At 36.5% G+C, this 27,500-nt stretch overlaps 1 protein-coding gene across 2 annotated transcripts in view; it reads left to right on the top strand.

The window, feature by feature from the left end:
* The first annotated feature begins 13,644 nt into the window (after positions 1-13,644).
* abca12 (ATP-binding cassette, sub-family A (ABC1), member 12) overlaps positions 13,645-27,500 on the top strand; it is an 85,061-nt gene continuing 71,205 nt past the window's right edge. For both annotated transcript variants that reach the window (XM_060877108.1, XM_060877109.1), the window contains exons 1-6: positions 13,645-13,859; positions 14,919-15,029; positions 16,195-16,288; positions 22,220-22,367; positions 24,422-24,549; positions 24,802-24,878. In XM_060877108.1, coding sequence (XP_060733091.1) covers positions 14,961-15,029; positions 16,195-16,288; positions 22,220-22,367; positions 24,422-24,549; positions 24,802-24,878 — 516 coding nt within the window. In that variant the 5' untranslated portion in view covers positions 13,645-13,859; positions 14,919-14,960. The remainder of the gene's footprint in view (positions 13,860-14,918; positions 15,030-16,194; positions 16,289-22,219; positions 22,368-24,421; positions 24,550-24,801; positions 24,879-27,500) is intronic.

A 27,500-nucleotide genomic window follows, 5' to 3' on the forward strand; every position in this document is an offset into this window, starting at 1 on the left:
GTAGCTCAACCTTTTTAGGAACAGTGTGTGTTTTTTGATAACGATGTTTCCTGACATCACAGTTTCTTTTCAGCCAGTTTATCTCTTTTTTTTCTCTCTTAACTTTGCTTTCGGTGCTGTAATGAAAAGGCTGAAGTGGGTGTGTATTTGCTTTCTCTGGCCAAGTCGTGATTCGGATCAGTTTACAGATACGTGTGGGTGGAAATGATGCCTTTTCACCCTCACATAAAAGCCTCATTGCTACGTTTCATCTAAGCCTTTTTTCCATTGGCTGATGTTTTAAAAAACCTTTTCAACACTGCCTGATGTGGGTCATTACATTGTGTGTGTACTGAAAGATAACAAAAATAATCAGCTCTACACCGAATTAGGGAAAAACTGACATGTTCTCCTTGTTGAACGTCTTCCTCATGTCTCACTCTACGGTGGTGTAAATGTGAAGCTCATACATAAGAAGACACTCAAGAATTTGTAGTGTATCATTTCTGTTTTTCTTTAGAACTGTAGCAGCGATTGTTTCATAGAAAAGACCCAGAAAAACAAAAACGATTATTTTTTCTCCACACTATTGTTCGTATCTTCGGGGTAAATGTTGATATCGAACCCATTTCCGCTCTCTGAGATGCTCCGAGTGTTTGTTCATCTAAAAAGCAGCTCAGATTTACCTTCAACACTAAAATTCAGTGTAAGATTATAAACAGACTCATTTTGGATCAGACTCTGTTTACACAGAGTTTAGACAAAGTTTTAGACAAACTAAAATCTGTTTAAAGATGTCTGATGGATACAAAAGATGTCTGATGTCCGTTTCTTCACATGAAAAAACAAAAACTGTTTATGAACCCATCTGTCCGACGATGACGTTACATCAAACACCACGAGAATAACATCGAATGCTCCATATCTTTGTTATGAAGTTTTAAATTACAAAGCTATGGATCCTTGATATGGATTATTGCTCAAAACACTTAAATAATAACTGAAAATCTTTCTTCTCTGATATTTGATTTCTGAACCTTTTTTTAAAAAATAAAGATTACATTTCATTTGATAACGATATCAAAATACAGAATAGATATTATATAGAAAATCTTTCTAAAGATAAACAGATTGTTTATAAATAGATTGTTATAATGAATTATAAATTGATTGTTAATAAATAGAATGTTGTTAATATCTCGATGAAAACTATGCAGTCAATTGATGCTGTGTGTGTGTGTGTGAGAGAGAGAGAGAGAGAGAGAGAGAGAGAGGGAGAGAAGGAGAGAGAGAGAGAGGGAGAGAGAGAGAGAGAGAGAGAGAGAGAGGGATCTGATCTCTCTGAACTGAAATAACCTTTTTAACAGCACTGTTATATGCACAAATGAAATACTTGCTGATAATATTCTTTACCTGGGGATGATGTTCATATTAACTTAATTAACACAAAATTAACTCCACATCCTGTGAATAAATGTGTACAATCTGGACTTTTCTCTGAACAAATGATCTCTGTTGTTAAATTACTGATAATAAACAGTTAAATTACTGAAAAGGGAATAGTCAGTCTTACAACACTGTCTTATTACACTGTCTTATTACTCTATTTATTACACTGTCTTATTACTCTATTACACTGTCTTATTACTCTATTTATTACTGTCTTATTACACTGTCTTATTACTCTATTTATTACACTGTCTTATTACACTGTCTTATTACTCTATTTATTACACTGTCTTATTACACTGTCTTATTACTCTATTTATTACACTGTCTTATTACACTATTACACTGTCTTATTACACTGTCTTATTACACTGTCTTATTACTCTATTTATTACACTGTCTTATTACTCTATTACACTGTCTTATTACTCTATTTATTACTGTCTTATTACACTGTCTTATTACTCTATTTATTACACTGTCTTATTACACTGTCTTATTACTCTATTTATTACACTGTCTTATTACACTGTCTTATTACTCTATTACACTGTCTTATTACTCTATTTATTACTGTCTTATTACACTGTCTTATTACTCTATTTATTACACTGTCTTATTACACTGTCTTATTACTCTATTTATTACACTGTCTTATTACACTGTCTTATTACTCTATTTATTACACTGTCTTATTACACTATTACACTGTCTTATTACACTGTCTTATTACACTGTCTTATTACTCTATTTATTACACTGTCTTATTACTCTATTACACTGTCTTATTACTCTATTTATTACTGTCTTATTACACTGTCTTATTACTCTATTTATTACACTGTCTTATTACACTGTCTTATTACTCTATTTATTACACTGTCTTATTACACTGTCTTATTACTCTATTTATTACACTGTCTTATTACACTATTACACTGTCTTATTACACTGTCTTATTACACTGTCTTATTACTCTATTTATTACACTGTCTTATTACACTGTCTTATTACTCTATTTATTACTGTTTTATTACACTGTCTTATTACTCTATTTATTACACTGTCTTATTACACTGTCTTATTACTCTATTTATTACACTGTCTTATTACACTGTGTTATTATTCTATTTATTACACTGTCTTATTACTTTATTTATTACACTGTCTTATTACTCTATTACACTGTCTTATTACACTGTCTTATTACACTGTCTTATTACTCTATTTATTACACTGTCTTATTACTTTATTTATTACACTGTCTTATTACTCTATTACACTGTCTTATTACACTGTCTTATTACTCTATTTATTACACTGTCTTATTGCACTGTCTTATTACATTGTCTTATTACTCTATTTATTACACTGTCTTATTACTCTATTTATTACACTGTTTACTACACTGTCTTATTACACTGTCTTATTACTCTATTTATTACACTTTCTTATAACTTTTTTAACACTGCCTTATTACACTGATATTATACTGTTTACTACACAATCTTATTAGACTGTTTATTACACTGTTTATTACACTGTCTTATAACACTGTCTTATTACACCCTCTTATTACACTGTTTATTACACTATCTTATAACACTGTCTTATTACACCCTCTTATTACACTGTTTATTACACTGTCTTATTACACTGTCTTATAACACTGTTAATAACAGTGTTTATTAAACTCTCTTATAACAGTGTTTATTACACTGTCTTATTAGTGTTTATTACACTATTATTACCCTGTCCTATTACACTGTTTATTACACTGTCTTGTTACACTGTCTTATAACAGTGTTACACTGTCTTATTACACTATTACACCGTCTTATAACAGTGTTTATTACACTGTCTTATTACATTGTTTATTACACTGTCTGATAACAGTGTTTATTACACTCTTATTAGTGTTTATTACACTGTTTATTACACTGTTTATTACACTGTCCTATTACACTGTTTATAACAGTGTTTATTACACTGTCTTATTACACTATTACACTGTCTTATTACACTATTATACTGTCTTATTACACTGTCTTATAACAGTGTTTATTACACTGTCTTATTACACTGTTTATTACATTGTCTTATTACACTGTTTATTACACTGTCTTATAACAGTGTTTATTGCATTGTTAATTACAATTAACAATTAACTAAAGATAGTGTGTGCAGTGTGCCAGCAGTGGAGTGTTGTTCTGACAGAGTTTAATTGAATTTATGCTCAAGTGTAGATCAAGATCAACCTCAAAGCCATCTGATACGTACAAGTGAAAGGTTGTCAATTCTAAGAACTATAATAGCATAAATAATCTGGACGACTGGAGGAACATTGTTCTGTTTGTGCACTGTGTTGGTGTGGTTTGTAACCTGCTTTTCATATACATTCACATTCAGAGAGTTCACAAAGTTCACAGTGTTCACAGTGTTATTTTGAGCCTTGGACAGGTGGATTTCAATCATTCATTGTGTCAGCATTAATGACTAAATCTTTTGTATTATTACAATGGTATTTGGAAAGGTCAAATTTTCTTATGTTTCTCAATCGTGTGTGTGTGTGTGTGTGTGTGTGTGTGAACAGAAGTAGTTGTGACAGGTTTTACAAGTTCCGTCTTTATGAAATACTTTGGTATGGTGATTACGATAGGAACCGTTAAAGGTGTAAGTGACTCTTAAGTACATTAACAATGATGCATTGTACTTTAACATGTGGAGATTTCCACACAGTACTTATTTTAATTCAGAAAATTAAATCAGAAAAGAAACAACTGCTAGTTAAATTTACTAAAAATTACTTCCGGTTGTATCAGCTTTACTTAAAATATACTTAAATTTACAATTTACAATTTAATTTAAAAAACAAGGATTCTTTTGTGTGGAAATTGTGTTTGAAACACTTTTCTTGAGTAAATGTCTGATCTATGTTTCCCCTCAGCCCCTTCATATCACATATCCTAATCACTTGCCCTGTGCCTCATTTGCCCTCTGAATAGCTCCAATATAAATACATTCTCTCTTTCAGTGTCTTTTTATGTGTTTGTTTTTGTGTTTGTTTTTGTGTGTCGTTGTTTTTCTGATGTCTTCTATCTACCTGTTTCACTTTGTGTTTTCTGTTTAGTTTCATGATTCTTGAACATTACCAATTATAAATCCAGTTTAAATCCATGTTAGCCTTTATTACCTCAGTTGGATCCTGACAAACCTCTATTTATGAAAACGCCTGCTGTGATTCATTATAGTGGGAGTGAACGTCCAGGAAGCATCACACCTCCCTTGTGCGGATTATTTCCCTGTAAAACAACACAACACTTCCTGTTAATTAAATGTTAATTATAATTATCATTATAATAATTAGGGGGTCACGGTGGCTTAGTGGTTAGCATGTTCGCCTCACACCTCCAGGGTTGGGGGTTCGATTCCCGCCTTGTGTGTGTGGAGTTTGCATGTTCTCCCCGTGCCTCGGGGGTTTCCTCCAGGTACTCCGGTTTCCTCCCCCGGTCCAAAGACATGCACGGTAGGTTGATTGGCATCTCTGGAAAATTGTCCGTAGTGTGTGAGTGTGTGAGTGAATGAGAGAGTGTGTGTGTGTGCCCTGCGATGGGTTGGCACTCCATCCAGGGTGTATCCTGCCTTGATGCCCGATGACGCCTGAGATAGGCACAGGCTCCCCGTGACCCGAGGTAGTTCAGATAAGCGGTAGAAAATGAATGAATGAATGAATTATAATAATTAATAGTCATTGCAAGGCATAATGTATTGTACTCTATCTCTCTCTCCCTCTCTCTCTCTCACTCTCTCTCTCTCTTTCCCTCTCTTTCCCTCTCTCTCTCTCTCTCTTTCTCTCTCTCTCTCTTTCCCTCTCTCTCTCTCTCTCTCTCTCTCTCTCTTTTTCCCTCTCTTTCCCTCTCTCTCTCTCTCTCTCTCTCTCTCTCTCTCTCTCTCTCTCTCTCTCTTTTTCCCTCTCTTTCCCTCTCTCTCTCTCTCTCTCTCTCTCTCTCTCTCTCTCTCTCTCTCTCTCTCTTTTTGCTAATACCAGAACCTAGTCTTGAAGACTGCATTACCTAGCCTTGCCAGGTAATGCAGAATTTCTGGTCGGATCAATTTATTACATTTAACCCACATAATGAGAATGAGAAGTAAAGTTTAAAGGCTTAGATGATGAAATCAGAGAAAACTGAAGGTGTCACCAGGTTTTCATTGTCTTCAGAGGACGACACGATCACGAGTGACAGGTGATTTTTAAAAAAATATCTTAATTCAGATCAAGCCCTGTGTGTGGAATGATAATGTTTAGACGATTTGAGTTTCAGTAGTCATTTTATGAAAGAAAAAATACAAAACCAAAAAGTAACGAGAAAGAGAGAGAGAGAGAGAGAGAGAGAGAGAGAGACTTTCTGATCCTTTCTGGTCCTTTATTTAAACACAGTGAATAAATAAATCGGTAAAAAAATAGATAAATTATATTTTATAGGTAAAATAAATAAATACACACCACACCAAATGCTATATAAAAAGTTAATTAAATGCACAGCACACAGCTTCCTCATAACACCAAATTAGCTGTAATTTTCCAATGTCAGGACTTTGGCCATGTGCTTTTTGTTTATGTTCTGCGTTCACGTGTCTGCCCCGCCCTTGTCTTTTCCTCCCTGCTTCTGCACACCTGTCCCTCATGTGTCATGATTATCATCGGTATTTAGTTGAGCCGCGTCGCCTTGTGCAGCGCGGAATCCTGTTGTCTTCGTCTGGTTTTGTCTTTGTCCTGTTTAGAGTTCGTTTGTTAACGAATCCTGTTTTTGTTAAGCTGTCCTGCATTTGGGTCCGTTTTTACCACCGCGTACAGTACGTGACATCCAAGGTCATTCATGTTTTTATAAAAGTTGAAATCGACAGATATCAACAGTCGCCAAAATATTAGTTACATCATCAATATATGCTCTGTGTCACTTAGCTTTTCTGACTGTAGAAAATTCATTCTGTCTGCCCCAAGATAAAATTATTCAGCTGACACTTGAATCTTTCTTTTATTGTGTATTTAAAACCAAGTATAAAAACGTTTGTGGGTAAAAACCGCACTAAACAGACTTAAGAATATTTGATACAGCTTTAAAAAATGTTCTAAAACAATTCATAAAAACATGAAACCCCGTCTCCCTCTGTGAACAAAAATGACACTCGTGTGTAACATTCATTCATTCATTCATTCATTCATTCATCTTCTACCGCTTATCCGAACTACCTCGGGTCACGGGGAGCCTGTGCCTATCTCAGGCGTCATCGGGCATCAAGGCAGGATACACCCTGGACGGAGTGCCAACCCATCGCAGGGCACACACACACTCTCATTCACTCACGCAATCACACACTATGGACAATTTTCCAGAGATGCCAATCAACCTACCATGCATGTCTTTGGACCGGGGGAGGAAACCAGAGTACCTGGAGGAAACCCCCGAGGCACAGGGAGAACATGCAAACTCCACACACACAAGGCGGAGGCGGGAATCGAACCCCCAACCCTGGAGGTGTGAGGCGAATGTGCTAACCACTAAGCCACCGTGCCCCCTCGTGTGTAACATCTGGATTTAAAATGCATATAAAAAGGTTTACAGAAACGATGTCATGCAGTATTCTCCACTGCAGGGCTGTGGTTTGTACAACATTTTTGATATTCATCCCAAGGACATCTACCTTCCTATCTAACCATTTCTTGTTGTATGCTAAGTGTTGTAACACTTAGTTGGTAGAGACTCTTACCAGACGTGGAGTAAAGGCCTATAGCTGTTTTTTCCCCCAATCTTCCAGAATTTTTCCCCAATCTACCTGAGACTTCTGACAATTTGGATACAGTAGTTATGAAAGGATTGGGCTCACGTTCCTCAAGGCTGACCTCGCCAGCGCAGAAGTCCCTGAGTTGTATGCGCTCCTCTGATGTAAGTGCAGACCTCCATCTCTGTGTAACTACAGTACATGGACAGACAGCTGGGTGTGCAAAATCCGGTCTTGTCAGTTCCACCAGCTGTTGCAGTGTCACAGTCCTTGAGGAGATCAAAGATCTAGCCGAGCACCATGGACAAGAGGTTCTTCGAGGAGCCAGCGAAGTGATGAACAGTCCTCCTTCTGCACTGGTTAAAAACTTTATAAATCCTTTGGTAAAAAGCAAGTAATCCAGCTAGGTTTAGTTGTTTATTGTCCATTAAAAACAAGGACCTGTCCAGACCCACTGTGTGCAGTATCCCATTTCCCACTTGGGTAGATATAGGATGCTTTGTGGTAACCAGTGCAACTTATCTCAGAAAAGGTCCACCATCATGGCCACCAGCCTGTGCCACATCATTAAAGCAGCTAGATTATTGACAACCAAAGTTCTGCCCTTGTATGACATCTTTGGAACAAGCCTATACCTTCTCAGTGTTTTTTTTTTACATAGTTACTGTCTCCCAGGTACACTCCCAAATATTTTAAACCCCCTGTTTTCCAAGTTAACTGGAAGACATGGTTCCCCACCAATCCCAGACTTTCAGTTTCAAACAAAATTGAGGAATCTAGGGGTAATTTTTGATGCCAATTTAACGTTTGAGCCACATATCCAAAATACGGTTAAAACTTCGTTCTTCCACTTCCAGATTGCGTCCAATTCTGTCATTTTCTGTTGCTGAGAGACTGATCAACACTTTTGTGTTTTCCCGTATCGATTACTGCAATGCCTTGTTGGCTGGGGTGTCTAAAGCTACCTTAAACAAATTACAGGTAGTGCAAAATTCGGCGGCGAGAATAGAACATGCTCTTACTAGAACAAAGTTAAAAGATCACATTACTCCAGTTTTGGAGTCCTTGCACTGGCTCCCCATTAGGTTTAGGGTTGATTTTAAGATTCTGATGCTTACCTACAAGTCCTTACAGGGGTTAGCTCCTCAATATTTGGCTGATCTTTTAATTCCTTATATTCCATCTCGCGATCTTCATTCTTCTGAAACTGGTCTTTTAACTGTTCCTTTAACTCGTTTAAAATCGATGGGAGATCGGGGCTTTCTCTTCACTAGCTCCAAAACTCTGGAATTCATTACCAACTGAGATAAGGCAAGCAACATCTCTTGGCACTTTTAAATCTCTGCTTAAAACTTATTTTTTTAGGGTAACTTTTAATTTGACTAATTGTAATTTTACATAGTGTTTATTTTATTGTCTATTTTTGTTGCTTTAATTTTAATCTTTATATTATGTGTGTAATTTTGTTGCTTTTATTTTGCTTTTGTAAAGCGCTTCGAGATGTTCTTTTAAAGGCGCTATAGAAAATAAAGGTTATTATTATTATTATTATTATTATTATTATTATTATTATTATTATTATTATAAACTGGCTTCACTTTTTTCCAGTTTACCTTTGTAGACGATAACACATTAAACTTTTTTTTAATGTCAGTTAAAATATCAATATCTCTGTGTCCATTAACCATAACAACAACGTCATTTGCATAAGCCGATACACAGTATGGGGTACTGCAAACTGATTTTAATAAACCAGAAATTTTGCATCTTATCTGGCATAGTAATGCTTCAATGGCTAGGGTATATAGCATGCTGGACAGTGAGCAGCCCTGTCTGATACCCCGATACACTTTGTATATGCACATAAACCATTGTTAACTTTCAGTACTCTCACAATGTCACTTTAAAACCCCTGGTTCATGGCCATGAAACCTGAGTTGAACCCAAAACCTTTTAGCATCCTGTACAAATAGTGGGGTTCAATCCGATCAAAAGCCTTTTCCTGGTCAATGAAAATAAGACCAGTCTTCAGTCCCAATAGCCTAGAAATGTCCAAAATGATTTGAATCGAATGTACATTGCTGTGGCAGGCACACTGTACATCTGTTCAAAGTGAACCGCTTGCCCTATTTCTGTCCCCAGTCTTGTTGCTAATGCCTTTGAGAGCATCTTACAGTCTGTGCACATTAGCAAAACAGAGTGCCAGTTCCTCAGGTCTGTTTGATCACCTTTCTTTGATAGAAAGGTCAGGACCGTCCTACGGCTACTCAGCTGCAGCATACCATCGTTTAAGCTACCTTTCAGGACTTCCAGCATGTCCTGCCACAGCTCTGGCCAGAATGGTGTGTAGAACTCTAATTCCAGGTGATCCTCCGTTCTCTACGCTGTTAGCCTAGGAAGTCTTCATCCGCCTCTTGCACAGCTGTGAGCTGCTTACCTTTTACAGTTTTGAGTAAAAGCTGACTGTCTGCTTGCAAATTTCATTAGGTTCAGTTACAAGTTCCCCTGACTCTGTTCATAAAGCATGTGTATATCCATTTATTTTCTCAAGACCAAAAAAGAACTTAGCTCTAGTATCCATCTCTGTTACTATTTTAAACCATGCCTGTTACTGTTTTGCCCAACAAATGATCCAATGCTTGTTTTTTTTTCTGTTGAGAGCCTCAATGTGGCCTTGATTTCCTGTGGACTCTACCAAACCCTGGAGTTCCACTACTTCTAACTCTAGAGCTCTATTGCCCCTTTTCCGAGGCAGTTTGAGTGCTGGTTCGGAGCCTAATTTAGAACCAGTTCTTTCTTTTTCGACAGCCAAAGCACCGGCTCTGAACCAGGAAAAGTGGTTCTTAAGTAGCACCAAAACGTTGCTGGTCTAGACTTAAGAACCGCTTGTGTCAGGGGCTGTGGGCGGGGCTGTGGGCGGGGCTACTGTTAGCGCATTTGATAATGTACCTTAAGTATACTAATGTTTAATACACTTTTACTTTACCGCAATATGATACATTATCAGCACACATGATAGTAAGTAGCTACATGCTAAGGCTAACTTATTTCTGTGTTAATGATAAAATAATGTTATGTACTTTCTCGATTACAACCTCCTTTTATACAGATTACATGGAGCTGCACGTACACGTTGGATGTAGGTTCACAAAGCCATGAGCATTAACAGTAAAGCAACATCCGCCATTGTTGATGTGTTTGTGTTTGTCGCTGCTGCGCTAAAGTTGCTGTGCAACGTGACACGTATACAGTGACGTCAGACTCGGCTCTGTGATGCTCTCTAGCCGGTGGAAAGACAAACCGGTTCTTAGAAGGTTCACCAGTGGAACCAGCTTTGAACCAGCACCAGCGCTAGCTCTGAACCAGCACCCGGTTCTTTTTGGTGGAAAAGGGGCAAAAGTGATCTGGTGATGTTCTTAGTCACATTGTGAGCATTCTGTTGAAAAAATACTTTAATTTGTACTTTTGCCACATCCCACGTATCTCAAACGAACATAAAACTCGGTCTAAATTTAGCATTATCTAAAAGTGCTGCATTAAAATGTCAGTATGCACTGTGTAGCTTTATTTAAAAGTGCACTGTATCATAAAATGGTCTGAAACATCATTTTAAATATATAAAACATGATCGGTCAAGCCACTTCTTTACAGTGTGACAATATGTACTGTCTTTCTGAACGTTAAGACACACTCCTCTACACTGGCATTACACACAATCCTTACACCATGGGGGAGAGAGAGAGAGAGAGAGAGAGAGAGAGAGAGAGAGAGAGAGAGAGAGAGAGAGTCCAACAGCATTGTTGTGAATTAGACTTGTTTTCCTCTGCAGACTGCATCACCATTTTTCTAGTGCACTTCATTACCCATAATCCTCAGCTGAGGTCTACAAATAGACTTCATTTCCTTCCTTTGTTCCTTTATATTAGGGAGGTGTGGGCCTGAAGGTGGGCACTCAACCATGTGTTTGAATCCTTTGCATAAGATGAGTTATGTAAGTTTTTTATTGTATTGTTTCATTGAATTTGATGAGTTGTATATTTGTATATTAGTAGGGTTATACAGTAGATATTATATTTGATGTTGTATGATTTCCATCTTTATTATTGTTTGTGAGCCTGATTTCTTTGTTTTATTGTTTGTATTGACCAGAAAACCATCTTTATCATCTTTATCATCTTTACCATCTCTCCTGCTCATCCTGTGTCTCTTATGCATTCCATTTATCCTGTGGAACCTGTGTACTTTGCATCAAGCCTTATTGTCAATATAAGAATAAATGAGAGCAAAGGGATTAAGTTGTTCCGTGTTTTAACAAGACACACCACCAAGTTCTACATGTCCACTGAAGCTTGGATACTTTTAACATCTGTTATCCAACAAGCATGTCCCACATAGTAACAATTCCAACATCTTCCTTTAGGTGATGCGGCTCTCAGGAGACACACAGCACCACAGGCACTGCATCCTGAATTCTGGATGAGGACCTCAGTGAGCCACTGAGGACCAAACTGAGCGAGCCAGCTTTGTATCAGCTCTGTGCTCAATAACAGCAAAGCAGCATCCAGCCTTCATTCAGATACAGATACAAAAACTATTATTAGATTATATTTCATGTGTTTAATATGAATTTTGAAATGTAAACACACACACACACACACAGTATTACACAGTAATTACTTTTTATAATATTTAGATCAACCCTACAGTGCAGTAGCAGCAGTAGCTAGTTAGACACATTAATTTTATTATTATTATTATTATTATTATTATTATTATTATTATTATTATTATTACGCCATGTGTTTTTTTTATAGTAACAGAGGCTTCTATAGAAACAGATACACCACAGAAATCAGCTGAAGAGGAAAATGTGTTTTATTTTACATTTAGGGAAGGAGTATCCAGTATCACTGGAAGGTGAAGGTGTGACTTTACATTTTATGACGTGTTTCAGGAGAGAGAGAGAGAGAGAGAGAGAGAGAGAGAGAGAGAGAGAGAGAGAGAGAGAGAGAGAGAGAGAGAGAGCTGTTAGTTCTGCTTCTACAGAACCGGTTGTTCCCTGTTGAAGCCTCACCCTGTCCGATTATTTTTAAATAAGGTGCTGATGACTTTGCAGTTTTATATGATTTCTGCTGGCAACAGCTAAAGCAGGTCACCACTGATTATACCTGAAAGGAATGTTAGCGTGCTATGATGACTTCACTGCAGTGTCTTTGTCTTCATATCCAACATAACAACAAAATACGACTTTAGTATAAACCAAAATAAATCTTTCATTTAATTCAAAATATTTGAAAGAATAAAACAATCAAACAAACAAACAAGTAAATAAAAGATGACAAGTTACACTGACGGGGGCACGGTGGTTTAGTGGTTAGCACACCTCCAGGGTTGGGGGTTCGATTCCCGCCTCCGCCTTGTGTGTGTGGAGTTTGCATTTTCTCCCCGTGCCTCGGGGGTTTCCTCCGGGTACTCCGGTTTCCTCCCCCGGTCCAAAGACATGCATGGTAGGTTGATTGGCATCTCTGGAAAATTGTCCGTAGTGTGTGATTGCGTGAGTGAATGAGAGTGTGTGTGTGTGTGTGCCCTGCGATGGGTTGGCACTCCGTCCAGGGTGTATCCTGCCTTGATGCCCGATGACGCCTGAGATAGGCACAGGCTCCCCGTGACCCGAGGTAGTTCGGATAAGCGGTAGAAGATGAATGAATGAAGTTACACTGACCTGTATATATTCAAATTTCTCAAATATCACGATCATTTCTGTAATCACAAAAACTCTCCAAATCTCAGAGGGACTCATTCACTTATTAAAACCTTCCTGCTATTGTGTATAAATGATTAATCAGAACTACAACTACAAGTCCTGTAATTAACTCATTCATATTCTAAATATAATGAATGAATAATGAATAATGAATAGTAACAACAAATAATGTAACAATAAATAATGAATAGTAACAACATTTAGGTTACAGGAAACATTAAAGTTTAGGGTTTAAAATGTTTAAAATTGAGTTTATGCCTTTTTTCATGAATGAAATAAACATTACCTGGTTTATCTAGAAAAAAATTTCCACACCTTTAAAAACACACACACACACGCACACACACACACACACACGCACACACGCACGCACATACGCACACACACACGCATGCACGCACACACAAACACACACACTCACACACACGCATGCACGCACGCACACGCACACACGCACACACAAACGCACATACAAACGCACACACACACACACACACGCATGCACGCACACACAAACACACACACACACTCACACACACGCATGCACGCACGCGCACACAAACACACACACACACACACACAGACACACCCACAGGCTCTCAGGTGTGCTCATTCCTTCTTTACGCACCTGTGGAAAAGGTGAACAACCTTCACTCCTTCATTATAACGGATTTCGCCGCAACAGGAAGCTTCTCCGTGATTAACGTCTGCTCTTGAACTAGCATCTGCTCAGTTTTTCTTGGTTTCCGCTGCTGTTTTTGTTGCTGGTCACATGGAGACTGCGCTCTTGTAGGATTTACGCAGGATTTTGAGTCGCAACATGATCTTTATTTCTCACACCTGCTTCTACAGCAGATAACCAACAATCAGCTCGGAAGAAACTGAGGTACAGATTTCTGAGATTACATGTCCAAGGTGTACCTTTTGGGTTTAGTGTTTATTCTGGAGAGAAAATCAGGTCGGTTTGGCTTTAAAGTCGGCGAATAATTTATGAGTCGCTCTGTAAAGAAAAATATGACAATCGGTGAAATGACCAGAATAAAATGTATATTTAGGACAGTTTTAATTTTACATACAATTTTATTTATAAAACTAAAGAGAATAGATATTGAAAAGCATGTCACAACATTTTTTAAATTTTTTTATTTATTTATTTATTTATTTATTTATTTTACTATTTCAAAAGACATTAAAACATGAAACATCCAATTTAATTTAATCTTTTGTGTAAATCCGATGTGTTCCTGTGATGCTGATATGCAAATGAGTTCATGCCCAAAAATAAAAGAAATAACATCTATTTTCAGCTTTTTCATTCCCAACCCAAGATTTATAGATTTTGTTCTAAAATTGAAGGTATTTTGTAATTTCTTGTTACACTGAATATGAAGCAATTTTCTTTCTTATTATTATTGTTGTTTTTTTTGTTGAAGACCTACTTATTCATGAAACACTTCAACTAGCACTTTCTATCCTGTTTGTTGTATTTGTGTATTAAAAAAAAAATCTTTGAACAGTGTTTTAGACTCATGGTATCTTAAGTCTTTAAACTAGTGAACCAGAGTTATTGTATTTCATTTAAAAAGACTTAAGCACTTCTGTAGGTCACTCTGGATAAGAGAGTCTACCAAATTCTGTAAATGTTATTTATCATTTTGTAAAACTTGTATTTATTTATTAATCGATTGATTTTTTAATTAGACTACATATTCGCTTTTTACCAAAATAAGTTAAAACAAACTTTAAAGAAATTCAAATGATTTTGTTTGTTGTTGTAATTAGCTGCTCCTTTCCAGTACCACAGCATTCTATCTATTTTCCATAAATCACAGAATCTCATAATTATTATTAGTAATATTATTACAGTATTTGTTCTCATGTGTTTCTGTAAGCTAATTACATGTCTCTTCTTAAAATCATTTTTATGTGTTCCTTGTTTCTGAAGTTATTTCACCTCTCGTCCTGGTCAGAAGTTTTCCTCAAACTGATGGCTGGATTTTTCCAGCAGTTACGACTCCTTCTTTGGAAAAATGGCCTGGGGATCATCAGGCAGCCGGTGAGTTCACTAGAGTTTATATTCTAGAGTTAATCCATACATTTGAAGTTAGATTCTAATCTAATCTAATCAAATATAATATAATATAATATAAAAAATTATTCATTATTTAAAGTTTATAAACAATGTTCAATACATTTAGAACTTTAACCAAGAGTGAAAAAATGAATCATGAATCTAAATTGTCCTTTTTTAAACTTCATTATACTGAGCCAGAAATCTTGTCTTCATAAGACAAAGAGTATCTAGATTTAAACACAGTGACGTATTTAAAGTTAAAAAGTAAATATTTTAACTGGTGAACTAAGTTAACAAGCTAAACTTGTTAAACAAAACTTCACTATCTAATCTAACAAGATAACTAACAAGCAAATTAGCAAAACAATGCTAATTTCTGAAAGATATCTACATACAGAATTCAACAAGCAAAAGATTAATAGCTTGAAAATCTAAAAACTAATAACAAAATTAGGTAGTTGTTTTAAAAAGCCAATTTCTAAAACATAAATCAACAAGGAAATATGGAGAAGTTAAATAGCTAACTCATTTTACAAACAAAATTACAAAACATTTTGTAGGTTCCAAGTGTAACAAGCTAACCTACAAAACCTAACTTAAGTTAACATAGAAATGTTAATGGGTTTTTATTCTAACAAGCAAATGTACAAAAAAAAAAAAGCAAAATTTATTAAAAAAAAACTTAACCTTATTAGTTAGGTTAACTTAATTAGCTAATATAAGATGTTACATTTAGCAGACACTCTTATCCAAAGTGACCAACATTTTTATTTCAGTTTATACACCTGAGCAATTGAGGGTTAAGGGCCTTGCTCAGGGACCCTGCAGTGGCAGCCCGGTGGACCTGGGATTCGAACCAATGACCTTCTGATCAGTAGTTGAACACCTTAACCACTGCGCTACCACATCCCCATGTTACTTTAAAATTTAAAAAAATATCTTTCAAAAAATCTTGAAAATTATACTTTGAAGTAGTTCGAAGAGAAAATTGAAAATTTTAGGGAGGGGAAAAAAGAAAATAAAAATCTTTTACAACAGCATTAAACTTGTGACTTGTGACTTCAACAACAGATGGAATGTGAAATTTCTGGTTTCTGCTCTGAAATTTGAATTAGTAATTAAATGTTTTTGTGTTTGTGGTTCTCAGGTCTGGTCTCTGGTTCTCCTCATTTGGCCTGTAGTGATCTTCATCATATTAGCCATCACTCGCTCGCAGTTTCCTCCGATTCTCAGAGACTCGTGTAAGTCTAGAGCTTGGTTCATTTCACAAGACATAATAAATAATGGATGTTTTGACACTTTCTTTTCCAACTATGTTCCTGTTTCTTTGTTGTCAAAGTTGTCACACTGAGCTTGTTTTGTTATCTGTGAACACTCTAGTAGTCAAAAGGTTCTTTGTTGTTTATTTTTTATTCATCTGCAGTGTGTTATTCAGGAGTGTGTTATTATTTCCATGTAGAACCCAAAAGATCTTTACCCTAATGAAGTTAAAGGCTTTGCAAAGACACACTATATAAAAAACTGGATTTATTACAACATTTTTAGGTTCTTTGCTTTGTACAGTTTGTAGATTGTTTAGCTAGAACCCTTTCTGTTCACCTTAGGGTTCTGGATAGAACCTTTAAAATGGTTGGGAACCACATGAATACTTTCATGTATAATTTCTTCCTAATGGGGTTCTACCTGGAACTTTCTCTGATTAAAAAAAAAAGCTCTCTGTTCTCTAAAATTTGTTTTCTAGATATTGGGATCTGGATTTTATTTATTTTATTTTATTTTATTTTATTTTATTTTATTTTATTTTATTTTATTTTATTTTATTTTTGTTTTATTTTATAAAATTGTATTTTTCAAGCACAAGAAATCATGGGTTCTACCTGGAACCTTTTATTTTTTTAGCTGATCTTTAATTACCTTCTTTTTTTTTTTTTTTTTTTTTTTTTAGAATGAACATGAAATTAGACGAGTATCAGTTCATGTAAACTCTTGTGAAATAATTCACTAGAGGTCATTTGCATAATGTTCTACTTGGATTTTCTTTTTATAAACAGAGTAGAGTTCTGTAGAGTTTTGCGTAATTGTTCTCAGTAAGGAACACTCCCAAAAACCTAGCCTAGGGACAAGTCAAAGTTCAACTAAAATTTATTTAAGCATATGCCAAAATGTTGTAACCTCAAGAATTTTTTACATACTTCTGGGTTGTACATGGAAACCTTATGTTGCATGGTTCTACTTAAAAACCCTTTAGATGAACATTTTATAATGATTTTATTAGGCTTAAAAAGTTTCCCAGAAGGATTATTTGTAGAGTTACGGGTTCTTTGCTTCCTAAAGAACCCTTTCTGATGGAGAAAGCTTCTGTAATTTCCTCCATAAATGCTGTAAGTGTTCTGTATGTAAGGACCAAGTTAAAGGAACCTTAAAAGCTTGAATCTCTTCTGAGAACGTTGAATATATTTTAACCACAAGGCGATTTGCACGTAGATCTTTTCAGGTTCTTTGGTTCCTAAACAGGTTCTCCAGTGGAGAACCTGAGAATTCCTGTCTAAGAAGGAACAAGCCAAAGGATTCTATAGGGCTCTAGATTTATTTTTTAAGCAGTTCTATGGTTCTTAACCCGGTTCCACCTGGATAACGAAATGCTTTTGTCAAATCGTTTAAATCGAGCCTTTATTATTTTTTCCCCCTTAGAATATACGGCATGTTTATTTTTAACCACACACATTATTAGTATGAATACAGGTTCGACAATAAACCTTTATTTCCGAGTAGGAAATCTGGAGTTGTTAAAAGAACACGAAGAACACTCGAGATGAGGAAGCATCTTTATTTTTAGAAGTTTTATTTCACTAAAGAAATCCTGCTTCGCACCAGACTTCTTTTGGTCTGACTCTTAATTGAAAAGATTTTTATTGAGCACAATAGGAGGTGGATTTAGCTGTAACATGATGCTGTGGTTCTTTCATAATCACCTAGAGAGCCTTCTTTAGACTTTGTGTGTCTGTGTAACATGCATATTCATATATATATATATATACATACACATATATATATATATACACTGTGCATATTTAATATACTGTAAGCTCACGGTGTTCTGAGAAGCTTATCCCCAGACACGATAAGAGGAATCAGAGTGTGGAGACGTGGTGATGGTTTGTGGTTTGTTCCACTTGGCATACTGTCATGGCGGTTTTTATTTTCTCTGTGTATTGTTTACGGTGACACAGTAAGAGGCGTGAAAAACCCGGGACCTCGCTTGTGTTTTGCTTGAAAAACTGGCTGCAACAAGATCCTGCTTCAAACCCAAACTCCACTGGGGTATTATTCTTATACGCCGCGTTGTTGCCTCGTGATCGGATTCCGCTGGGAGTCAGTAGGCTTTCTGTGCTCTCTTTCTTTCTTTTGTGTATAGTAGCTCTTGTCTGCATAGATACATGACATCCAGGGAATATGGATAAAGATTGTTAAGAGAAGATGAGGCTTTATTATTAAAGAGGGGCTTCATCGATGTCCAGATCGCACCTTTAGACCTCTATGTGTTCGCTCTTTCATATCTGCTACATTAGCATTGCATTTTAAAGTGACACAAATCTGATTATCCACCTTAGTGTGAAACAGAGCTGATTTTTTTTTTCTCAGGAGAGACTCGATGGTGCTCTGGGTAGTGTTCACAGATCCAGGATCTCCTGTTTGATCCTGAGCTCGGATTACGGTCTGCAAGGAGTTTCACATGTTCTGTCTGTGTTGGTTTCCATATCGCCCCTTAAAAACATTCTAGTTAGTGGATTGACTGCATTAAATTGCCCCTATGAGTGTGTGTTTGTGTGTAGGATCTATTCCTGCCTCACATTCTGTGTATTTTTGGGATAGACTCCGGATGCACGATGACCCTATTATCGGAATTCAGTGGTACTGAAAGTGAGTGAATACAGAAAGCGTTTAGGTCCCAGACACATACTGTAAGGATTTTAACTCTGAGATTAACCACCGGTTCTAACCCCTGCTTTTACCCCCTGGGGTAGATGAAAGGTTTCACACGTGTGTATATAGAAGCAGGGTTATGAAACACGTCTTTTCCCGGGCTTATGAAACTCTGCTCTGATGCAGGATCAGTGTTTTACAGTGTTAACTCCAATCACGGTGACAAACGTGTACAGTGTGAAACGACATAATGTTAGAACTTTACTGCTTGTTGCTTAGCAACAGAAACACAATCGGAACCTGAAGCTTGTATCAAGTGAAAACCAGGACGTTGCTGAACAACACAGAACACAAACGACTCTGTAGATAGAGTCAGGAGGCAAAACACTGAATATCATGGAGGGTGTGTGTGTGTGTGTGTGTGTGTGTGTGTGTGTGTGTGTATGTAATACGTCACGCTGAGAAATTAGAGGGAAAAAACGTGTGGTTGACGACACAATAAACTTCAAAAGAACAATAAAGAAGTGCCTCTGCTATGCCTCTGATAAGATAAATTTACTTGTCACAGGAACTCACTGTACACAAGAAAATGTGGGTGTGAACTAAAGAACATTATGAAGAAATATTTAAAAGTGAAGGGACACCAAAGCATCAGTGATGTGTATATATAAAGGCATGAGACATTGCCGTTGAATAGATGAAGGAAGAATTTAGGAGTGGCCTGACTACAGCAACAGATGGAAATCTTCTCGATGTTGAGTAGAACCTGTTTGGGTTTCCGCAGCTTGGTCTCATGGAAATAAGTAACAAGGTTGACACATTAAGCTGCAGTAGAGTTCGAGTGATTCGATCAATCGTTATAATCAAACTGTCAGACTTGAGGAAGTGTGTAGTAGTAACTGGTAGTTAATAGCTTCAAAGCTCCGCCCACTTCACTTATCTCACACCTTCACATCACATATACATCAAAAGAATTAATTTGTTATAACAGGGTATAAGAAGTATCGTGTCATTATTCCATATAAACTTTACAAAATAAATTTTATTTATTTATTTATTTATTTTTACCAACCTTTATAAATCACATTTACAAGTAAGGAAACACATAAAATCTTTTTTTTTCTTCTTTTGCTTGTTTTTCATTTTAATTTTTTTAGTAAAAACAATTTACAAAATCACTTGTTGTATAATAATGAAATTATTATTTAAGAAATGAAATTAAACGACCAAATGATGTAAGACGATATGAAATAAACTTCTTCTTATATTATTTTAAAAGAATACAATAACTAGAATTTTTCTTAAAAAAGAAAAATGCACCGATTAAAAAAAGACTTTAAAAAACATACTTTTATATGAATTTCAGCAATTGACTGACAAAGTCTATTTATTTATTTATTTGTTTGTTTGTTTGTTTGTTTATTTATTTATTTATTTATTTATACACTAATTTATTTATTCATTCATTTATTAAACCATGTTTACCTGATAAGATTCATGTCCTGTTTCTAGCGTAGAACATGCAGTATCATGGTGATTGCATAAACGCTCAGGTATGTTGTCAGAGAACTCCTGCGCAGTAGAAATCCCACACCCAACATCGGAATATCTTCATTGGAATCCGGCACGACGACATTCCGTCTTTCTCGTCACTACGTCAGTCTTTCCTGTCTTTAAGATATTGCGTTTTATTTTTCCATAAAAAAATCAGTTCAAATGAAAGATAGAGTTCACAAAGAAAGTGAGCTTATAAAAATGATTTCCTTCCAGTGAGGCGCTGCGGTCAGTGACGAGCACATTTCACTGAAAACTTACTGTACATACTGCACGTTAATCCTATGGCTTTGAGGATAGGTCAGAAAATATCTATTCTGACAGGTATATATTCAGCTTATAGAGCAGGATTAAAAACTAGCATGAGCTTAGCATGAGTACTTATAAGGCAACTATGTGAAATATTATAATAGAGGTTCAAGAGACGTGTGAAACTGACTGTGCAGGGAAACAAACGTTAATCTCAAAGGAGAACTAAGTGTACTAAGGGCCTTTTTACACCTGGTCACTTCATGTGTTTTCTCTGATCCGATAGCTATCTGATTTGTTAAAACTGTTCCATTTACATTAGGCCACATAAATGCGTCTCGGCGAATCGGATGTCGATCCGATCTTTCTACTCCCGCCCAAAATGCTAATATATTTTACCTCATTTCCGGGGTAATTGAAACGGAACACACTTTGGTGTATGCGGTTTTCAGAATGCAATCGAAAAGAAGATGAAAAAACTGGTTATGACATTTATACTACAAAAAACAGCGTTTGCAGCGTTTTCGCTGGTCAGCAGCGCATTTTAAGACCCGACGAGACACCTGGGTGAAAGATCACCTGCGAGTGACGTACACTCGCTCCGGGAGGAGTATAGAAAGTGAGCAGAAGAAATAGAAGGTAAGGAAACGTTTGTGCGTAAATGACGGATAATAGACAGATAAGAGACCATAGTGGGTACTGCATATTGTTGATGAGGCCAGTTGCTGATGGAAAGAAACTGCATGTATGGTGTTCATCTTGATGGACCAGAGTCTTCTGCAGGAGTGAATTACCTCAAAAGTGTTGCATCCAGGGTGTGAGGGGTCAGCCATAATCTTAATCTCCCCCAGTGTCCCTGTGTCTTTGTTATGTGCTATGGGGGATGTGGTAGCTCAGTGTTAAAGCTGCCACTGCTGTGTCCCTGAGCAAGGCCCTTTACCCTCAATTGCTCAGCTGTATAAATGAGATAAATGTAAGTTGCTCTGAATGAGGTCATCTCAAACGCCATAAATGTAAATTGTCACAATTGAAAAACAAAAACAAAACACAACAAACATCTCCAGCGAAGGAATCCTGCCATGAACTGGATTGAAACTTGGCTGTTGTAATGGATGGTAGTAAATGAATGTCGTTAAGTCGGATGCTCGTGTTCATTTTTAGAAAACAGTTGTGTAACCGTCATAGTAGGTCTTACAGCCTGAATGAAAGTCTAAAATGATACACAAGGAAATCTCTGCCATTTTTTGTCAGGTCTGTTTATATAAAGAAATCGGATATTCTGGATATTATGACGGTTCTGTTTGTTTTGGAAATTCATTTTCCGAGTTCTGACTATAGCAGTAACAGTTTCAACAACAAAATAAGAATATGATTTGTGCCTGCACAAGGCAGAAATATTACTTTACGTGGCCTTTTCAGACTTTTCTTCTCATCTGTTTTTTCAGGTTATGTGGCCCCGAGGAACCTCCCAAGTGCAGGGTTCTTCCCCTTCCTGCAGACTCTCATGTGTAACACTGACAGCACCTGCTCCAATAAATCCTACCTCATGGAATCCAAGAGCTTCCGCCAGCGCAGGGACGTAAACACACACAGGTATGAGATTGTCCAGTGCTCAGGGTTTCGTTCCTCACTGGAACCAAACAGTTACATTCTCAAACGAATCAAGGAATCAGTGAATCAATCAATGACTCAAAAAACCGAGCGACAAAGCAGTTAAATTCTCAAAATAAATCCATGAATCAATTAATATATCAATCTATCAATCAACAAACCAAGCAACTAACCAATTTAATTCTCAAAATGAATCAATGAATCAATCAATGGATAAAAAAAACCTAAGGCACCAAACAACAAATGAATCAATCAATAAATGAATAGCACTTTTCTAATATGGAAAGTTCGTTCATTCATTCATTCATCATCTACCGCTTATCCGAACTACCTCTGGTCACGGGGAGCCTGTGCCTATCTCAGGCGTCATCGGGCATTAAGGCAGGATACACCCTGGACGGAGTGCCAACCCATCGCAGGGCACACACACACACACTCTCATTCACTCACACACTCACACACTACGGACAATTTTTCCAGAGATGCCAATCAACCTACCATGCATGTCTTTGGACCGGGGGAGGAAACCGGAAACCTCCGAAGCACGGGGAGAACATGCAAACTCCACACACACAAGGCTGAGGTGGGAATCGAACCCCCAACCCTGGAGGTGTGAGGCGAACGTGCTAACCACTAAGCCACCGTGCCCCCCAATATGGAAAGTTTCTTTACAAAATATGTAACAAATTACAAGTGCCAAATAATTTAATTAAATGTACACTATAATTAGGATAATGAACAGTTCTTTAAATGCTCACCATAACCGTCCATTTAGCCTTTTGTTCTGGTCGGTGCCAAAATTAAATCAGAGACTTATTTCAATATTTAAGAAGGGAAAGTTGTTTTTTGGGTTTTTGGATACTGTAAATATTTATTTATTTATTTATTTTTTATGATTATGCAAATTTAGTGTCCTTTTGGTGTATTATGTTTACATCGTACAGCCAGTGGTGATTCTGCTCAGTTCGAGATGATGGAAGTAATTCCAGAGGAGTTTAAAACAAAGTGAAGAAATGTCCCTCAGGTGACAAGTCTTTTTGAAAAGATTGATGTTCTTTGTTTGCGTTTTTACTTATGTTATCAGTCCAAAACCAGGAATAATGAAGACAACAGACTTCATTCAAACAGACGAGCAGACATACCGTCATGCTTTTGTGCTCGTGTTAAAAACATTGCTCTGGAGATACCTTCGCCTACATTTTGTTTTTCATTTTTATGATAAAAAAAATAAAAAAATCAAACATAAGATTAAAACATCTCAGAAATGCAAAAACATCTCTTATGTGAACCCTCAGGGGGAAAAAAATGCTTGCCTGAGGAGTGAAATATGTTCATGAGTATTGAGGATCATGTGTCAGTTATTTATTTATTTCTGTATGGGAATGTCTACAGGATGAAATAATGTTTTTTATAATTTTAATAAAATCCAACCGCATTGCTTTCATACAGGAAATTAAATATATTGACTGAAATCAACACTTTCTTTTTTGGACGTACTAAAAAAATATGAATTCATCTTGCAGTGGCAAATGTGCAGTGGCAGTTGTTTCTGCTCAATGGTGCTTGGACCCCTGTAATCACTGTAAGGACACACTAAAGGTTGAAAAAGAAGATGAACGTTTGATTGTGTCTTCAAAGCAGAAAAGATCACACAAAAAATATGTTTGCTCTGTTAGAGACTGTCAAAACATACAAAATACATGCAATCTATTCCTTTGAGTAGACTAGCAATGAGTTAAAAGTAAAAAAAATAGCAGAATTTTAGGAAAAGAAAAGTTGCATTTGATCATAAACAAACTTCCAATAGAAACACAAACAAACAAACAAACATAGTGAGTAATTTAGTGTGTTAGACTGACAATTTGTGTCTATTTACAATATAGTGCTTGGACCCCTGTAATCGCTGCTTGCACCTATATTGAAGATTTAATTGAGCTATGTGTTTTTAAATCCTCTCTCTCTCTTAAACTCTCTCTCTCTCTCTCTCTCTCTCTCTCTCTCTCTCTCTCTCTCTCTCTCTCTCTTTTCTTCCTCAGTTCTCCATTGTTACCTCATGGTTTGCCTCCTTTACCCGACCTGGAGAAACTTGGTTTGGTCCATGTGATGAGGAAGAGAGAGACATCCAACTCCACACAGATCTTACAGCAGTGGGATACATGGCTGAGTGAGTACCTGCACTAACCTGTTTTGCTAGCCTCACTTTATTTGACCATATGCTAAGTGGCTAGTAATAACACACAAACATGCGTCATGAAACGTTACACCACGCTCATTCTGATCCTCGAATCTGTGCTGAAAGATCAATAACAAATTCACCTGAATGATCCTGAAGCTAAAGCTAATCTTTTTAGTTTTGTAGTTCTATTCTTTTTCACGCTACTAAACTCGTAAACTCTTTTTTTTTTTTTTTTTGAAGATTCCAGCATTCAGGCTTCATCAAACCTCACCAACACTATCTTGGATGCCATCAACAGCACCATAGTGGCTGACGAGGTTAGTCAAGAAAATGTTTTTTTTTTATTTTTTTAACCAAATCATTCATTTGCTTTTTTTGCTCACAGAGTTTTCAACGTAAAATGAAATCTGAGTGGACCCCATGTGCTTGTTTAATAAATATGAATAGACCTTTATTGTCGCTGTTCAATAAAGTTATTCAATTATTAGACTTTTCATCAGGTTAAGCTTATCGAAACACATCTATTCAACTCTATATAAAGAGCTGTGAATGGTATTAATTAATGTCATATGCAGGAAATCTCTCTCTCACTCACTCATTTTCTACCGCTTATCCGAACTACCTCGGGTCATGGGGAGCCTGTGCCTATCTCAGGACGGAGTGCCAACCCATAGCAGGGCACACACACACACACACTCTTGTTCACTCACACAATCACACACTACGGACAATTTTCCAGAGATGCCACTCAACCTACCATGCATGTCTTTGGACCAGGGGAGGAAACCGGAGTACCCGGAGGAAACCCCCGAGGCACGGGGAGAACATGCAAACTCCACACACACAAGGTGGAGGCGGGAATCGAACCCCCGACCCTGGAGGTGTGAGGCGAACGTGCTAACCACTAAGCCACCGTGCCACCCATGCAGGAAATCTGATATCAACACGGAGGCATGGTGGCTTAGTGGTTAGCACGGGTACCGCCGGGTACTCCGGTTTCCTCCTCCATTCCAAAGACATGCATGGTTGGTTGCAGGGTGTATCCTGCCTTGATGCCCAATGACGCCTGAGATAGGCACAGGCTCCCCGTGACCCGAGGTAGTTCGGATAAGCGGTAGAAAATGAATGAGTGAGTGAGTAAATATCAACACAGTTATTTAATAAAACCCTAAGTTCTATGTGCACTCTGTAGGGACCCTGATCACTATTATGGGTTCTCTTATTTATCCTAGCTAGCTCTCAGAGTGGCTATTTTCTGAATCCAAGGAGATTGTCAAGAAGCATCTCATCTCATTTAACAATTTTTAACAATAAAACCTCCCTGAAATGTTTTGACATTTTTAACTTATTTAGAAAATGATAAAATTCTATAGTATCAAATTAAAAAGAACTCCTGCTGTTTTTGTGTGCGTAAATCTTACTTATCTTGCTAATAATTGATTGCTGGATTGAACGATTGTTTAAGTAAGGAATAAACCATGCAACTTCATACTGATCTCGGAAAACAATAACTGGCACATGGCTGTGATGAAGCATTAAGCTAGCTCGTCAACACTAGCTTGCTGAAGTTGTTTTTATTTCCCCATAACAGCTCGTCTTGAAGTGTTTTATTCCTCTTACATTACAGCGATTTTATCTGTTTCAAATTCCTAAAAAAATGTAGAATGACACCATGACACTGACACTGGAGACTCCTTCCGTACATATTAAGTAAATAACTCTTTACAGAAAACATCTCATTAGCATGTTAATATGAACCTGTGATAAGTCTGTCAGAAATGTTTATGTATAAAGATTAATATATTTTTTTCTTTTTTTAAGTTTTTATTTGAACTCAAAAATTAAATTCAAGCCCAAATATTATGATGTCAGAACAGTCCTGATGCTCAACCGTAATTGAATTGTTTTAAAATTATAAGACCTGTTGGTTCCTCAGGAGCTCTTGGTCACACAATTCCACTGGACTACAAACTGTTGTAGAAATGACATTATTGACATTGACATTATTTACATTAACATTATTTACATTGACATTATTGACATTAACATTATTTACATTAACATTATTTACATTAACATTATTTACATTGACATTATTGACATTAACATTATCTACATTGACATTATTTACATTAACATTATTTACATTAACATTATTTACATTGACATTATTTACATTAACATTATTTACATTAACATTATTACATTAACATTATTTACATTGACATTATTTCCTGTCCAGTGTCACTAAATGAGGATGAGGTTCACTTCTGAGTCTGGTTCCTCTCAAGGTTTCTTCCTCATATCATCTCAGGGAGGTTTTCCTCACCATCATCACCTCAGGCTTGATCATTAGGGATAAATGTTAGAGATAAATAATAACTTCATTTTAAACTTCACAGTTTGTATTCTGCTTCTATACTTCTGTAAAGATGCTTTGAGACAACGTGAAGTGTTAAAAGTGCTTTACAAATAAAATAAATGAAATTTTATTTAATTATAGTCAGTTTTCTATAGATTCTGTGGGCGGAGCTTTGTGTACATGGGTGAGAACAAAGGCGAGATTTAAGGAGTGAAGAAAAGTGATTCAATCTTATTCAGCTCACTGAAACAGAACTATAATGATCATTGAAATACTGTATTTACTAATACTTTATAACAATATGAACGATTTAGCAGTAATTAAAAAGAGAATAAAACTAGCCTTCAATTCTGTACAGTACAGTAGGCTTTATGTAGGCATTGGGTATGATGGAGAGACTCTTGTTTTGTGGTCTGAAACAACAAAACTCTACATAATGTAGCACCTGCTACTGAACAAAGCAAGACTAATAGTGACCAAAACAAAGAAAGATGTATAGCAAGCTAACAAGAACAATAACAGTCTTTTCTGTTCAGATGCTGTATTGTTGTATATGGGTGTGTTTATCTGATTAAAG

Source organism: Tachysurus vachellii, chromosome 8 (assembly GCF_030014155.1).
Source record: "Tachysurus vachellii isolate PV-2020 chromosome 8, HZAU_Pvac_v1, whole genome shotgun sequence".
Classification (NCBI taxonomy): Eukaryota; Metazoa; Chordata; class Actinopteri; order Siluriformes; family Bagridae; genus Tachysurus; species Tachysurus vachellii.